Genomic DNA, 17,335 nt, shown 5'->3' on the forward strand with positions numbered 1-17,335 from the left:
TAGTTCAAGATTGATTTATTATGATGAAGCTAAAGTGGTGAACTATTATAGATGCATGCAAGAAATGGGCATGGTTTCTTATGCTAACAAGATTAGCCAATGTGTTAAGTAGGGTTTTCAAGTCTATCAAACGAAGAGATGTTTTGAAGTGTCGCATGCAGACATTGAGAGGAAGACAAGGGAACTAAAAGCAAGAATTATTCATGAATAATTGTGAGATTCCTTTGGATTAAATCAAATGAAAGTGACTAGGTTGGTTAAGGGCGATGTGTACATCTTCATGGGTTGGTTGTGTTGTTGATGTCCTAGGATCTCAAAGAATTGTACATCTTCATGGGTCGGTTGTGTTGTTGATGTCCTACGATCTCAAAGAATGGCTAGAGTCTAAGTGTCCATTTCCTTAAGATGTGTATTGGTAGTATTTTCTTCAAAAGTTGGTTTTCTTACTTTGATGCATGTCCAAGGCACTTAAGAATGAATTAGCAACCTTCAACACTCATCCCCATGGATGCCCTCATTAAGGTTATGAGTTCTTGTTTCTCAATTTGAGTGGTTTTTGGGATTCTTAGAATACTGAATGGGGCACTAGATCATCTAGGTGATTCTCTAAGTAAGATTGTTTTTATCCCTCCATATGCTTTCCCTCACTTGAAATGGGTCCAGATTCTCTATCATAGATCCTTGAGAAATTTGATCTCGTCAATCTCAAGATACCAAATATCTAATTGCATCTCAAGGAGTTCTCATTTAATATGGTCAATGTCTATTACGCTCCCAATGGTTCAAGGGATTGGGTAGAACTACGAAATATAATCAAAAGCGATTGAAATGAGTAAACTCTTGGCAAGGGACAAAAATATGGCCACTCAACATGGGATAGGTTGCATTGGAAAGTTGAGTGTGCTACTCATGGAACAAATTAATGGATGACACTGTCACAAATGGCTTCCTCAACTATTTGAATGCTCCACAAGTTAGGTTACAATAATGCAATGAGCTCTAAATGAGACACTCAATAAGTTAATTAAGTGGACAGCTCTATCCCTATATGATAAGATAATATGTTTTATCCATATCAAACTTTGCAAAGAGATTGCTAAAAGCTTAGAAGAGATCATTTGGAATGAAAGGGGAGGTAAGGGTTGAAAGGAGATGGAGATCTTAGAAGGGGCATCTAGTGTGGTAAAGCTATTAGAGAAATGGATTACAATTTATTATGGATATTATTAGTAATGCTATTTGGCAAGCCAGTTAAAAAAAAAGATGGATCTCTAGAGTTAAGCAATAATAGTTATTGCTATGACAAATTGACTACCAAATTCACCTTATAAAAAAGACCCAAAGCTTCTTATTAAGATCATGTTATGCATGATAATATATATACCAATGGGAATGGAATTTTGTTAGTAGAGTTATCTCTAATGTAACAAGTGATTGTGTTAAGTATATCTTCTCTTACATTTGTAGTAAGACTTAACGGTGGTCCTTACTCTTAAAGACTTGATTATGCTTAGGTTTTTAACATGACACTCCACACCTTAAAAACCATTTCGTGGATATTAAAAGGTAACAATGAGTATCAAATTCAAGCATGTGTCCTATCATAATCTTAAAGATGGTTTATGTTAATTCCTTTCTTTTTATTTGCAATTGCATCCCATGTATGGGATGATCATTCTAAGGATGATGTCCAAAATTCAAAAAGTCACTCACAAAACAACTTACAACAATGCAGGTCAAAAGCGACACCTCTGCCCACCCATGGTGCATGGAATGCATATGAATAATGGGCTAAGACATGGGTGGGCAATCATACCCATCAATTGCAAGACAGCATCCCACGAGAGTTTGGATTCCTCAACCGAGGGAGAAATGGCAATTCAAAAATCCTTCAATCAAAGAATTTGCTGGTCGTCTTTATTCCCAGTTACATGTTGGAAGAGAGATGCCCATTATCCAAATTCCCCCCTGCCCGTGAAGAAATCAGTCATAATAAGCTGCCGGGATCTTGGGCTGGCAAGTGCAGTTCACTTCATAAGCGACGATCGACTGCATAATCAGCCATTGCTACCCAAAATTCCCCGCACCCTCTTTCTTGATCACAGCTGCAATGACCGGTTCACACATATTATCGCTTTGCGTTCGTTACAAATTTGCCCAATCGTATCTGATGCTTAAAATGCACTTGGATGAAAGTTTTGGACGATATCAAAAATTCCTTGCGCCAAAATTTTGGATGGCAATTTTACATGGGGATTGTGACTCCCACTCGATTACTTCGCATTGGAAGGCGCTCTCTTACAATTGGAAAGAGAGAAGATGAATTGCTTCAAATGAGCGGAAGGCATGAATTGATTTCGGTACCACATGCTCCATAAATGGATTCCTCCTTCGGCGCTTAAGTGAGAGCCTTGAGGGTCACCTAGAGAGGAGCGCAAATGGGGACTTTTCACTGCAAACTAAACTTCTAAGAGGGAGTCCTGGACGTCCAAAGGCATGTCAATTATCTGCTGTGCCGAAGCCATCAGTCCCTGAGGAAACTTATTTGGAAGTTCCATCAGAGCTTGTGTAGGACACAAGAGCTGCATTGCTTGACCCAAGCTGTAGCCTAAGGCTCGCCCCACTGGCACTGCCACGGCGTTCCCCACCTGGATATATCTGAGAGTTGACAGGTTCCAGAGTTAGAAAACGTGCTCACTTTTGTTGAGATTATCTCGTTATCGCATGTATGAAAAATTTTAGCAAACACGTTCTCTACTATGGCTCAAAGTAATTGACAAATGTTCACCTCTCTTTGACAGGGCCAAAGAGTTTATAGTAGTCTGGAAAGCCTTGCAATCGTGCATTCTCTCGAATTGTAAGGACACGGTCCTGCACCGGATGGAGAATAATCTTGGGACACAAGAAAAGCACGCTCAGAAAATTTCCTGGAGTCAAAGCAGAAAGTATACTAGTAGCCAGACAAAGTACACACCTGATTGTGGGGCTCGGCTCTTGTCACAACAGTGGGTACCGTCTCATCCCACCAGAGCCTCCCAAAAGGCCTATAAGGGTATTATACGTGTCAGTTGCATCCTTATTGAGCTGATAAAAGACATTCTCACAAAGCGTTCCACTTACTTAGGTGAACGACCCTTTACAAAAGTGATAGCATAGTCAGGGACCTGCAAAGAGGAACAGTGCTTATGTGAATCAAATGAGATAGGATTATAAACCATCCATATTGATATGGGGTGTGCATTTACAAAGAAAGCTACCTACCCAGAATCAGAAAGTATTTAGGGACCTGGCATCCATATCTTTTGCAACTATCATCAAATCAAACGAAAAATCATTGAGCTTCCTACCAGAGGTTTTCCAGAAGGCAGCAACACTCTTTCCATATTTGGATCCAGAGCTACCGTATTATCCTCCTGAAGGATAACACCTGGCAGGTTCCTGAAGTTTGCCCCCTGATAATGGAATACAACCCCACCCTTGTAAAAAAGAGCTTATTGGAAGTTGAAAAGAAGGCACTGTTTCAATTATGGTAGCTTCAAAATTTCTAAAGGTTGCTCAGTAATAACCTTTTCCTTAGGAATCCTGCAGGTCCTCTGGTAATCATCAATGTTCAATTGAAGAGGACGATGATCATACAACATCAGCTTTAGTTTTTTGCAAGATGCCAAAGAGCTGGTCCCAGTTAGAACTGGGGCAGGAACATTTAAAAAATAAATCAGCTTCCCCTTAGTCCAAATGCCATTGAAACAAAACATCATTTGGTCTTGGAGTGATAACTTGTTTTCTTTCACCTTGTTTGGGAAGTCTGATGTATCGCTGAAACTCAGTTCGAGCACCTCCCCCATAGTTGATTTCATCCCGACATTCAGAATTCTCAACCTGCATTACACGAAGGATACTGGGTACATGATAAACAAACCAGCATGCTTACTTGACTTTCATCCTGACATTCAGAGCTCTCAACCCAAAGAACAAAGAGTACATAGGACAAATCAGCATCCTTAGTTGGCTCATCAACTACCTAGTCTCTACAAATTTAAACAAAGGGAAAAAGGGAAATAATAGAAAGACAAGCAAGACAAATAATTTTGAAACCCATATCAGTGTTAAGACCTTCAGCATAAAGTTAAGGCCGTATGTAGCATAAAGCTCTCAAAGAGTTAAGACCATACGTAACAGACAGTGGGTACTTTCCTAGTTTCAATTTGCTAATCTTACTCGCACAATGGGGAGAAGCAGTTGCCAATATTTTGTTGAAAGAAAGTTAGTAGGTAATGTCAACCATTCGTATGAGATTTGGTCTACCTTGTCTTCGGGCCAGAAAGCACCTACATTAAGATAAGATTACCTCCAACCACATCATTGCCCTCAATTTCTTTCCAAACAAACAGCTACGAGTGCACTATTGCCCCCAACTTCTTTCCAAACAAATAGTTAGAATGCACATGTAGCAAAGGTGCTACAGCTACACTAGCATAATTACACTAATAGACTTGCGAGGAAGCAAACCTACAAAATGGCATCACAGATTCTTACAGAATACAACTTAGAAAACTATTTCGAGTACACAATACCACCTTCAAAAACCCTTCAGCAATAAACAATTGTCTTGAAATAATTACCGGAGGGAGATCAGATAGAGCATCTCCAATAGTCAAAGACTTCAAGAGCTTAGGTTTTGACAGCTCATCATATGCTACCATATTGCGCTGGAGATAAATAAAGCAATCTATCAGAACAGAAGATGATCTGGTGGAAAGTAACTACAAAATACCACCACAAACAGAGAAAAAGACTCACCTCCCATTCCTGTGGAATACCTCCTTTTTGCACAACATCATGTGTCGGCAATGGGTATGGAGGGAGCTTCTGCATGAGCACAGCATATCACACTTCTAATGTGAGATACTTGACATTTATCTGGCAAGCATTATTTATTTCCTTTTTATTGAGAGCCAGCTTTCTAGAACTATATATTAGTGACAATTCTAACATTTCACTATCAGTATTCTTAAAAGCATGAGTAACTTCTGAGAACTATAGATAATTGACAATTGTAGCATTATAAATGGTGAAAGATAATATGTTCTGAAAAAACTGCACCTCTGAAGGAGCAGCACCCCATAAAAAGACACGCATTCGGAATTGTGGAAGCCCATAGCACCCAGCCACCATTAGACCAAGCATCACCTGCACCACATTTTTAAACAGAAAACAATATTTGATATATAATTTAAAACAGGTGCAGTAGCAAACCTGCTCTTACATAAAAGCTATGTTTAACCAACCTGATAGTGCATTTGAACAAGCCTGCTCAATGCATATCTTCCTAGTGTTCCACCAGCAAACTTAAGAATGTCCACAACATTTTCCATTAGGACATAACGAGGCTTCAAGAAGTCAACAATGTCCATGTACACCACAATCTGTTTATTGCGGATATCTGCCAGTGGATCCTCTTTGTTTCGGAAGCGGTTGAAGCCACTTGCACCTTGGCAGGGAGGTCCACCACAAACAACATCCACTTCACCCTGCATTTTAGACAGATTTTCACAATTTTCAAGACAATTTGCTCATCTAACTAATGCTCATCTAACTAAGATAAAAGGAAAAGTTTCACAAACAATTAAGCATATATCTAGATGAGTCCAGGAACATGTCCAAACTCATCCTCTAAAACACAACACAGTGTGGTTAAAAACCATAGACTCCATCACGCATAGCAAGGACTAGCTACTATGTTATCTCCGGACATCAGCAGTGTACAACTGTGGTATTGACCATAAAATAATCATGTGCCTTTTACACATAACACATCCACATGCTTGAGCGTCATTTATATAAATGTCTCTGTAATGAGTTCCTGTTAGCACTCCGAAGGTGAAGAGAAGACTCAGCCAAGACAAATGCTAACAGCTAAAAGCAGGCTAAACAAAAGGTAGTCCACATTCTCCCCATTTAAGCTATAATTGCTTGGGAAGACGATAATGATTTCCTTGTAGTCTCTCCAAAATGATCATGAATAAGCAAACAAAGCTAAGACAATATACCTGATAGTTCAATGCACCACTACGATAGAAAGAGTTTATCACAATTTCATAGCTTGACTTTGTTAAGCAAGTAAGATCAAGCACAGGTACAACCAGCAAAAAAAGATCAGATGGCACAGAGTTTCCATATTAAAACTAAGAAAACCATAACCATATTCACAAATGGAAGGAAAAGTAGTACAGGTAATGGTAAGAGCTTTTTCTTTCTGCCTTCCATCACAAAGCTCTTAGTGATATCTTCACATGACCTGGAGACAAACATCAACATTATCAACATCAGACAACTTTTGCCATAAAGCAATATTCTAGTCCAAGAAAATTCTCCACATCAAAAGGGAAAAAGTACATATATTAAGCCACACTGACCCTAAATTCTCCAAAGGCTCCCAAGAATCCTCATTCGATCCATATCCCTTCCAGTGGACCTATCCATGAAATAATCGATCAGACATTCACTGGAGGGAGAGAGAGAGAGAGAGAGAGAGAGAGAGAGTTCAAACATCTATGAAAAATGCCAGAATTAATATTTGAAAAAGAATTCTCCAATACAATAAGGGAAGATAAGACCCTGACCTTCAATTCAATGCCAGATTTCTTGGAATCTGAAGAGCCAACATGTCGAATGGCAACAATTTTCTCAACTTCAAATTCTCCAGGCTCAATATCTGAAGAAGAGTCACTGTCATCTTCTACAGAGGTAACAGCAGGTCCAGCACGGCGCCGGCTATGAGATTTGCTATCGTGAACATTCTCATCTTTGCAATACTTGTCACAAAGTTTTTTCCATTCTTTGATCAAGATTAAAAAATCTTCAGCTGCCTCATTTCGTACCTGTATCCAGAATGCTTCAGTCAAGCAAAGTTCATATGACATTGCCATCTTGTGGACTATACTAAAAGCACATTTCAACAAACCTCAGTCTCAGGATGGTTATATTTCAAGCTTTTGCATGCAAACTCATTCAAATCAAGTGCCCATTTCTGCAAAACAAAATAAATGTCATAAACGTAGGAAATCATAAGAAAACATGACGATAAGACATACATAGCACAACTTGGGTGAAAAAAAGTCCTACATGCTAAATAAAGATATCCTCTACTTACCGTAACAAGTTTTACAGATGACAATGAAGCACCCATGCACAAGCCAGTTGACATTCCCCCACAGCCAGAATACAGGTCTAGGAGTGTATGTTCTTTGGAACACCCAGAATTGACCTCACTCTCTGACCTGTTTTCTGAATGACTACTGGCTGCTTGTCCAGTAGATGTATCATTGCAGTTTGTCAAATCTGATTCACTGCTGCCAGCTTCGGCATCTGAAGCAACACACAGCACAATGCAATACTAAGATGTACCCACAAATTACTTGCAAGAACAGCTTGACCATGTAATGCTATTAGTGACTATGCAGATGGGGAAATTTTATAACTGCCTTAGATTGATTACCTGTGGGAAGTGCATAAAATCTTGAGTATGCATAATCGTAACCCATGTCATAATAGAAATCACATGGTGGAATGGGTTTAGGTTTGGAAATATTGAAGTTATGCTGGACAACCCACAGGAACATGTCAAATGCCAGTATCCTTGACGGTTCCCACAGACATTGATCAACATCAACTGCATGTCATTACACAGATTTGAAGGTAAACTCACCAGAGGGGACAACCGTATGACCTTGATCTTGGAAACAATGCAATCAAGGGGGTTGCAATCCTTCACCTCAGAGCAGAAAACCCTTTTCTTGTCATGTTTTTTGCCCTCAACCTCCCCAATTGCCTGAGTCCACAACAAGAAGGCTATCTTTAAAAAGTGACTATCAAATAAACCAGCAGCACCATTGTGCCGAGCATCTTTCTTAATAGCAATTCAGTGACAACCACAAAATGCAAATGCTGCTACTCGATCGCCAGGTGATGTAAGAGGCTATTACAGTATCTTGAGCACGGAAAAACCACTGTGCCATGAACCAAGGCTCTCCATCAGAAGTCTCAAAAAACTCTGTTATTCGCCCAATATAATCAGGTCCCTCACCAGCCTGTAGAACATATCGACCCACATTCAATTGAGCGGCAGTGCATGCATGTGTTCCCCGTTACAATGACAAGATTCATTCTAAAGGCAGAATCCAGCTTAGCAATCTGAAGATAGTTCTAAGGATCGCAACAAAGCTACAAAGCACAACAAGAAACAAGTTGGTTTGCGCAATGGTTGGCTACTTACATTGACATAAATACAGTCACCTAATTCAAAGGCAGAACCATCCACTTCAGCTCGTGAATAATGGGCAACACATTCTGCAGGCTTGCTGTCCTCCTCCCTGGCAAAAATTTGGAGACAATGTTCATAGAGGCTGCGGATATGGTACTAAGCATGGAACGTAAAAGTCAAGAAAGACATCATACCCTTCATCGGGCTTTCGCTTCTTATCGCTTGTATCATCACTTCCACTTTTCTGCATGACAAGATTTGCAAACTTAAATTTCAGGTAGCACAGGGGATGAACGGAATATTTGCCTACGGATATGATATTGAGCACAGTTTCACTTAACGGCTCTTGCGGACAGTCACCTAGCTAGAGCGTTAAATTAGTTGAAAAGAATAACCCAAAGTCTTCGCAGAAGACGTCAGTGCCGCATGCATTTACCGAGAGGGAATGGAAAGGTTTCTTTCAGCTGGTTTGCAGAAAAGCAGGGGAAAGTAGGCGCAAAACGGATTACACGACGCAGCAACTCTCGTCGACAAACAACTATAAACAGCAGAACGAAGCAACATGATGGCCAGGAACCGTTTCAAGGCAAGGGACCTTCAGGCTTGGCGCCCACAACCATTTGGAGTGCCATCGCGAATTATACCTTGTTGTTCTTGGAATCATAACGGTCGGGCCATCTTCTGCTGGCTTCTGCTTTGCTCAACGGCGCACCCACAAACCTAGCACTAGGGCCAGATTTCCCGGCAGTCTTAGTCTTTGCCTTGACAGCAAAGTCTTTTTTCTGCTTCTTGCTGCTCGCGAACTCAACGAGGTCGTCATTGTCGCTGGAGTCGTCGATCTCGATGGTCTTTCGGACTGGCATTCTGGCGGGCAAACGGGAGGGGGGGCGAGCGAGCGAACGAGGCAGCAGAAGAGGCGGGGGGGGGGGGAGTATCAGGAAGGCATGGAGGGGGGGTGTTTGGGGGAAAAGGGGGGAAGAGGGCAGAGAAGAGATGTGTGAAAGCTGGAAGGGAGAGGGAGGGGGGAGAGGAAGAGGCTATGGGTGGAGGGGAGGGGGGGAAGGGAGAGCTATGGCGGAAGAGGGCGAGCAAGGGAAGCTATGGAGGATGGCTATGGCGATGGCGAAGAACAGTAGCAGGGGTGAAGAAGACGCACGGACATAAAAGAAGCTCACACAGAAAGAGAGAGAATGTTTGAGAGTGAGACAGTCGAGCTTGAGAGAGGAGATAGAAAGAGAGTGTTACTGTTTTTTGAAAAAATAGATTGGGCGGGAAACTCCACGTCAGGCCCGCCTTCCTTTTACCGTTTCCCCCGCCTCCCCACACATTTTGGCTTTCTTTCAAGTTAGATTTTGGGCATTTAGGTCTCGCCGACTTGTTCCTCATGTGGTGCCTCTCATCAGCCCCCATCTCTTCTTGCACACACACACCTCCGCGGTCTTTCACGCCGCCCGCCCCACTGCCCGCTCACACCCGAACAGGGGTGGACATCATGTGTTTGTACACCAAGAGGACATTCGGATTTATTTTTTTTTACAAGGGGAGAACTAACATCTGCACACCCATGGCCCTCGTGGTTGCACACGGACTCACAGATTGAAAGAAGAAGGAGAACTTATGTCTACACACCAATTGGCCCATGTGGTTTCAAGAGAGTCGGCTCCTTATTGGCAAACACAGGGTTCAAACCCCACTGTTCAACTCACATCTCAGAAGGGCCAGGGATGGAAGCGGGGTCTTGGCTGCCCAAGCTTATGGGAACCCCCCATTTTGTGCCACTATTTGCTCATAAAGTCACCTTCTCCCAATCTACCAATGATACCCATAAACCTTATATGGTTAAAGCCCCTTGATAAGGCTGAGTATGCATTGTCCAATTGTTACTATATTGACAATCATTCTATCAAGCATAAGATAAGAAGTAGCATCAAGACAAACCACTTGACAATCTAATATAAAATCCTCAAAAGTCCCTTATCATTCAACTAAGTGCAAATCGGAATCACACCATACTTGGTATGGTTTAATTTATGATAAATCAACTCTATTTTCAAACACCCTAATCTACAAATGCCTTTGGAAGCATCAAGAGGCTTCAACTTTTGAGCTCTCATTTGAGTGAGGATAAAAACTCACTTTCAAAAGCTCATTCATATGCCCATCTTATCTAACCTTTGGAGAAGCACAAGTCAAAGAATATACTTGTACAAATAAAAATGTTGGATATCCTACAAATTCTTTGCTTATAATGGTTTACAATTGATGTTTACAAGGTTAAATAGGTTTGCAGTTGATGTTTACAAGGTTAAATAGTGTAAGGTTATCATCTCAGCCCATGTTAATGTCTATACACATGCACTAGCTTCATAAAAAGGCACATGAAATGAGAACGGTCAAGCCAAGGAGAACAACAAGACCACATGAATAAGATTGATGCCCCCTACACTACAAATATGAGGGTGTCACCATCTCCAACCCAAGCACCTTCAACCTTCCACCATTACCCCTTGCCTATGGTTGGTTAAGATTGTTTATATCAATCAAGAGGGCATATGTTTGGTAACGTACTTTTTTGCATGATTGTGAGTCATTAAATGTGAGTACAAATGCATCTAGTCAAACATGCTTGAAATCTTGACTATTCTAAATTAAAGGAATCAACCCTACTGAAACTCCATTACGTCAATGATGCATACGAAAAGCACAATCAAGAGCCCCTTGTAGTCTTCTTGCTTTGAATGGGGTATTGTTAAGGAAAGGGTGAAATTCTTACATCTATGATTTGCAGCATAGTGGACTGCTAAGTGTACAGTCATTTTCCTCTAATGGTGCCAATGTAGCACAAGGTATAGAAACCATTGTCTAATGATGCCCACTTAGTACAATCGAGGTACAATATGTTATAAGATTTTGGGTTTGGATTTGCACTTTTCCTCCATAATCCCCTTCTCATCTTTTGCTTTAAATTACCTTTTTATTATAGCCTTGAATATTCTTGAAATACTAAACGTATATTTTAAGAGTAAAAAGGACCAATTCACACGTCCAAGCCATTAGGGCTTTAGAGTAAAAGGAAGAAAGATAAACCCCAACATTCGTCAAGTAACTAAGTAGGCTCTATGGATGAGGGCTAAAAGTAGCAAGGATGAAATCAACAATAATAATTCCATAGCAATAGGGTTCCCAAAACCTCCCCAATGCATGACAAAATAAAATGTTTGTGTTTGTGATCAAGTACATGAGGTTTTCAAGAATACATTAAAATAAGGTAAAATATCATATTTGTAGAAATGAGAATTATTAAAATGCGAAACCAGATATGAACGTAGCTCTGGATGCCCTAAGGTGGTTTCTCAAGCTATAAATGCAACCTATGATCATCACCATCGTGACAATGATCATAACTCAATGACCTAATCAAGTAGAATAGTATCCATTTGTAGTAACGTAAAATAGCATCATGTACACACCGATGCCTCTTCTTGCTTCCAAGGCCAAATCTTACTTTTGCGTTACTTCCTAATTACGCATGCCTTTGCACTTTTGTTCTGGCATACCAACTACTTTCATTCATTTTGGAAATGATCCCTCGTACAAATCAAATATGAGGTTATACCTCATAACCTTGGAGACTTTCTTCACGCATCAAACCCATGGTTAAACATGGAGACACTTTTACCTTTTAACATGCAAATTAGTAGTCACCTACAATTTACTTATTTCAACTAAATTAACAAATATCTTTATGAAAATTCTTGTCATTTGAATGTTCTAAAATGTCATTCCCTTTGGCTTGGTGGCTTGCAACTTCCATGACGTAATGTGCATGCATTTTTAATACAAATGTGTCCCCTAGAATGAAATCTAAGGGATAGATTTCTCTCCATTTTCAATACAAATATGTCCCCTATGTTGACAACAACATACATTTTCTTATTCTAGGACTATGCTTGGTATGAACACTATTTGCTTTGACCTCGCCGACATGTTAAACTACTAAGGAATGTAGAAAGCTTTCTTAGCAATAGTTTCCTAGCCTAGAAATCATCATATTATCCATGAAGCAACCTCGAAATCCCCAAGAATATTGGCCTTTTTTGAGCCAACACACTTGGTGAATTGTGACACACCTTATTGGGATTCACAATCTTTCCTCTTGTTGGCATCTTGTCAATACGTGCCACTCCACCATAAATAGTTTTTAAAGAAATGTAGAGTTTTAATAATAGTTATATTGATAAGTCATGTCAATCTCACTCTTCCAACATACAAAGCTATCTTGCTACTAGGGCTAACCTAAATAATGTACATCCACAACAATTCAAACAATGCACATCCACAACCTAAATAATGTACATCCACAACAGTTCAAACAATGTAATCATCTTCAATTTGCTAGACAACCCCCCAATGAAAATTGTACATTTTATTAATTGATATTCTACGAAACAAGTCATTATGTTTTACTATATAATTCTATGCATGGATGTGCAAGTGCAAGTGTAGGTGCATGTGTGTGTATATGCACATGCATGCATGGACATGGGCATGCATATGTGCATGTATGTCGACATGCACACATGCATGGATGAATGTGTGCACATGAAGCCATGCTTGCATTCAATCTTTTTGCACTTGCTCACACACGAGAGAGAGAGAGAGAGAGAGAGAAAGAGAGAGAGAGAGAGAGAGAGAGAGAGAGAGAGAGAGAGAGAGAGAGAGAGAGGGAGGGAGGGAGGGAAGGAGGTGCATGTGTGTGTATATGCACATGCATGCATGGACATGGGCATGCATATGTGCATGGATGTTGACATGCACACATGCATGGATGAATGTGCGCACATGAAGCCATGCTTGCATTCAATCTTTGTGCACTTGCTCACACACAAGAGAGAGAGAGAGAGAGGGAGGGAGGGAGGGAGGGAGAGAGAGAGTGTGTGTGTTGTCCCTGTTTCTCCGAAGTGCAGGTTTCGAGGGTGTTGGCCACCTACGGTTGTGTCGTTTCTCGTTGTAGCATAGGTGTTCACAAGTGTAGCATAGGTCGTCGAGTCGTGTTCCGATAAGAGGTGTAGGCTAAAGCATGGAAAGTAGATCTCATGCATGTGTGGGTGAGAAAGAGGGCTTGATTATAATGATTGATGGAGGCTCTCGCCTCCACGGGAGTTCAAGGGTTTAGAAGGGGATTTCAGGGTTCAAAAGGGGGACAGGGTTGAGAGAGCTAACTAGGAGTTCCAGGGTTCAGAGTGGGTTGCAGGGTTTAGGAGGAGTCCAAGGTTGAGGAGTGGAGAGCTAGTCTTCTTTGCGGATTCAAGGGGGAAGGGTGGAGGAGGTGGGAGGAGGAGGAGGGAGGAAGGAGGAGGAGGAGGAGGGAGGAATAGGATTAGGGAGGAGGAGGAGGGGGAGGAGGGAGGAAGGAGGAGGAAGGAGGAGGAGGAGGGAGTAAGGATGAGGAAGGAGAAGGAGATGGGAGGAGAAGGAGGAGGAAGGAGGAGGAGGAGGGAGGAGAAGGATGAGGGAGGAGGAGGAGGAGGGAAGAAGGAGGAGGAGGGAGTACAAGGGTAGAGAGTGCAAGGGTAAGGGCATGCTAGAACACGCGATAGTGTAAGAGAGCATGGACATAATGGAGATCAATCGCATGAACACAATATTGAGCTTGAACACAACCCCAAAGAGTGGGAGCTTCACTCCATTGAGTGATATTTATACATGTTGGTCTCTACATAATCTGTATAGGTACCTCCGTGGTGGGACCTCTTTTGTAGGAGACCTTTTGGACATGAGTCCCTCTACTTTGGGGGGGGACCTTTTGGGTCTCTACACAAAGTGGGGGGACCTCAGAAAGTGTAGGCTTTTAGTCGTTCTCTCTCTAGATTTAGTATTTCTCTCTTTAGATTTTGATTTTGCAAGTATGATTGGATCTTTTCTAGAGAGAATTTTGGCTATCCTCATCCTTTCAGATTTATCATACCATCTTTCAGGCTCAAGATATTACAAGCGGAGCTTTGCCACTACTCTACACACACAATGCTCTCATAGTTGTTGTCCTAGACTACACTTCTGGCCCTTGTTGCCACAGGGTTAACAACTCCCCTGGACCGATTTGATTACCTATCCTCGGGTTATGGTTGAGTCTGCAGATGATGTTGTGCTGCGGTTGTCTTTACCCAGTGAGTATGGTAAAGATGGCGGCGGTGATAGATGGAGCGAGCTTGTTGTCGATCTTTTCGTTGTAATCCGCGAACACCGTAGATTGCTTGCTCAGTTTTTAAGAATACAATGTCAACCATTTCTTCGAACAAACACACATAAAACCCTTGAAGAGACATGACTCTTTGAAGAGGCGACTTGCTGTTTGAGCATCTATTTGTTGATTTGGATTTAAGCTGAGGTTTGGCAAATGGTCATCAATGGTAAGGGACACCTCCAGGATGACTGCTAAGGCTTCACTGTATATTGCACTTTCCTTGAGTGTTTTTTCATAACTGCCTTGCATAATTGATGCATGTTTGTCCAAGGCTCTGATGAGTGTTTCTTGGCTTGTCTATTTGATTTTAGAGTTTCTATTGATTAACGGCCAATTGCTGAGGAGCATTCGCATTATCTAGATCATGATGATTTGCATCCCACTAGTAGCGACAGGGTACTGCATCAAATGTGGGATGCATGCAAAAGGAAGATGGAGCCTGTATGTATCCAAGGTGGTACTTTTCATTGAGCAGCTTTGGTCTACGCCAAGCAGGCTATGGCTCCAATTTCATGCTGATGTCTGGAGTGATTTGTGCTTAGCGGATACTCAATTGAAATTCTCGACCGGGCATGGGAATCCTATTTGTATCTTGTTGCAACTCTCGTGTGGGTGTGCAAATTGGATTATCCAATTCTTGAAGCTCATTGATGGAATCATAAATGGTGTCTTCCATTGAAAATTGAAGGGAGATTGGAGGAATATGTGGTCTTGGGGGAGAGGAAGAGGTTATAGGGGAAAAGCTTGAGGTCGAAGCAAGTAGTGAATTTGAGAAGGTAGAAGTAGGGATGTTGTTGGAAAGTGGAGGGAGAGCAGGGCAAATTGATTTAGCAACTTGATAATCCTCAAGGGATGGATTGTCAAAGTGTTGGAAAAAAGTTATGTGTAACTGGATGATAGGAGTTAGATTCTTGGATTAGGCGATAGTGTTGAGAGGCATGGGCAAAGAGGCATGGCAAGGAATATGGGTTAGTGTGGATTTTTGGAAAGGTATGGAGGATAGTAGTGGAGTTAGGGAGGGATGTGAGTAGATCAAAATAGAGAGTGGCAAGATAGGGAAGATTAGATTGAAGGTAGACCACATGTTCCTCTAGTAGATCTTTGTCACTTCTGGTAGGCATTGACAGCTTTAATATTGGATTTTTATGGGAGTTATATCCCATGGAAGTTGTTGGTGATTGTTGCAGTAAGGGTAGGAGTCTGACTACTACCCGAAGAGCATTCATATAGTAGTATTGCATCAGCCTTTAACCATATGAGATTTGCATGCACTGAGAGATAGAACACATTCTTCTCGTCTTCATCCATATGCTGGCATAGATCTCGGAGAGTCTTTGTGCTTACTGGTCTGGTCGACCAGATATTCCATGTAACATTTCGATTTGCAAGTGTTTCCAGAGAATGTGTATTCTTCCTTCAAGGTGATCCTCTTGCTGGAGGACTGCAACAAGCCCTTGGTATAATGTAGTGATGCCTTGTAGCAAAAGATCTTGTGCTGACCCCTCTGCATTGTCATCAGCTTGACCTAGTAGTTGAATTTCCAACTTGGAAATTATTGCCTTTTGATTTTGCCACTCCATGCAGTTGTCTTTATACTTACCCAATGTGGAGGTGTATGCAAGCTTTAGACTATTGAATTGTTGAGCTGCTTTTGGATGCCCTGGAAATTGATCATTGAGCACACGGCGTTGGAGTATCTCTTGCTCTTGAGCACTCAGCTCTGCTTTGGTGTGCACATGTATCTCTCTTAATGCCATGCATTCCTTCTCTAGTGCTTGAATTTGAGGTTTACCTTCTTTGAGGCTGTTCTGCAACTCATTGTTTGTCTCTAATGTGGCATGGAGCTGATCCTCTTTAAGTAGTAATCTTTCATTGAAGTGCACCATTTCCTTCTTGAGATCATCACAAGTGGCTTGCATGTGGGAGAGGGATAACTCGACCTTTTCCTTTTGGTTCAAGGCATTAGATAGCTGTAGGTGTTTTTCTTGGAGAGAAACCATGGCTTGTAGGACATCCTTTCTACTTCTGCTAGAGCATTTTGTGCAAGGAGCTGTTGCTGCAATTGTTTTGCCATGCTTTCCTTGAGCTTAATAATTTTAGTCTCGGCACTTTGTAACTTGTTTTGGAGTAATGGGAGCATCTGTCTTTCCATTTCTCTTGCATAGCAAATAATTGAGACCATTATTGTAACTGTTGGCTGTGATGTTGTATGATCTGTAATGTGCTATGGCCTTGCGTGTATTGGGCATACAGTTGACTCCCATGTGCCCATGTGCAAGTTTGATCTATTTCTTGAACAACAGTTTGTTGTATGGTGCCACTAGAGACATTTGGGGGTTGTGACTCTAGAGTTGTGGAGTCGTCAACGTTGGTGACTTGTGATTCTTGGAGAGGCATGCTATTTGGCTCTCTTGCAAAGTCATTATGTGGCATGGTATCTTCTTGGATTTCCATGCTCGAGTCCTTCTATTGCGGGAGCAAGACTGAACTGAGTTGCAATATTCTTTGGCAAAGTTCCACATTGTCATTCTCTGGAATTCGTTCGGATTGTTGCCCATCCATGTTATTCACATTGAGAGTAGGTGGAGGGTCTAATTCCCATTTTGGCGATCATATCAATGTTTCAAAGTCCTCTATATCTTGTGTTGAGAGGGGTGTAGAGTCTTCCTCTTGCTCTATTGCAAACCCAGTTATTATGGCCAATAGATGGGCAATATAGCCTTTGCCATTATGTGTAGTGGATATATAACTAGTTAGTAGCAAGAATATGTGTTGAGCCCAGTCTTGTAGTTCTGCTCTACCAAGGAGTGTAAGAGTTTTTATTGACA

At 41.4% G+C, this 17,335-nt stretch overlaps 1 protein-coding gene across 1 annotated transcript; it reads right to left on the bottom strand.

The window, feature by feature from the left end:
- Positions 1-2,192: 2,192 nt before the first annotated feature.
- LOC147882479 (DNA (cytosine-5)-methyltransferase 1-like) lies at positions 2,193-9,374 on the bottom strand. Its single transcript, XM_087400385.1, has 22 exons — positions 8,908-9,374; positions 8,458-8,507; positions 8,276-8,372; positions 7,986-8,090; positions 7,709-7,831; positions 7,499-7,601; positions 7,154-7,368; positions 6,965-7,030; positions 6,624-6,881; positions 6,417-6,475; positions 6,232-6,298; positions 5,289-5,531; positions 5,104-5,190; positions 4,801-4,869; positions 4,623-4,709; positions 3,792-3,879; positions 3,567-3,688; positions 3,348-3,452; positions 3,121-3,164; positions 2,975-3,044; positions 2,789-2,892; positions 2,193-2,658 (listed from the first exon to the last, which is right to left on the bottom strand). Exons 1-22 carry the CDS (start codon positions 9,124-9,126, stop codon positions 2,460-2,462), a joined length of 2,580 nt encoding a protein of 859 aa, XP_087256511.1. The 5' UTR covers positions 9,127-9,374; the 3' UTR covers positions 2,193-2,459.
- Positions 9,375-17,335: the final 7,961 nt, after the last annotated feature.

This window comes from Dipteris shenzhenensis, chromosome 29, assembly GCF_047967505.1.
Source record: "Dipteris shenzhenensis isolate YYH24624 ecotype China chromosome 29, Dip_SZ_1.0, whole genome shotgun sequence".
NCBI classification, from domain to species: Eukaryota; Viridiplantae; Streptophyta; class Polypodiopsida; order Gleicheniales; family Dipteridaceae; genus Dipteris; species Dipteris shenzhenensis.

Bases quoted from the DNA above. Each gene is read 5' to 3' on its own strand.
- LOC147882479 (XM_087400385.1), bottom strand. From the start codon at position 9,126: ATGCCAGTCCGAAAGACCATCGAGATCGACGACTCCAGCGACAATGAC. The intron at 8,508-8,907 runs GTATAATTCGCG...CTTGTCATGCAG, and splicing joins ATGATTCCAAGAACAACAAG to AAAAGTGGAAGTGATGATAC. The intron at 3,453-3,566 runs GTTATTACTGAG...TTCCATTATCAG, and splicing joins GCAGGATTCCTAAGGAAAAG to GGGGCAAACTTCAGGAACCT.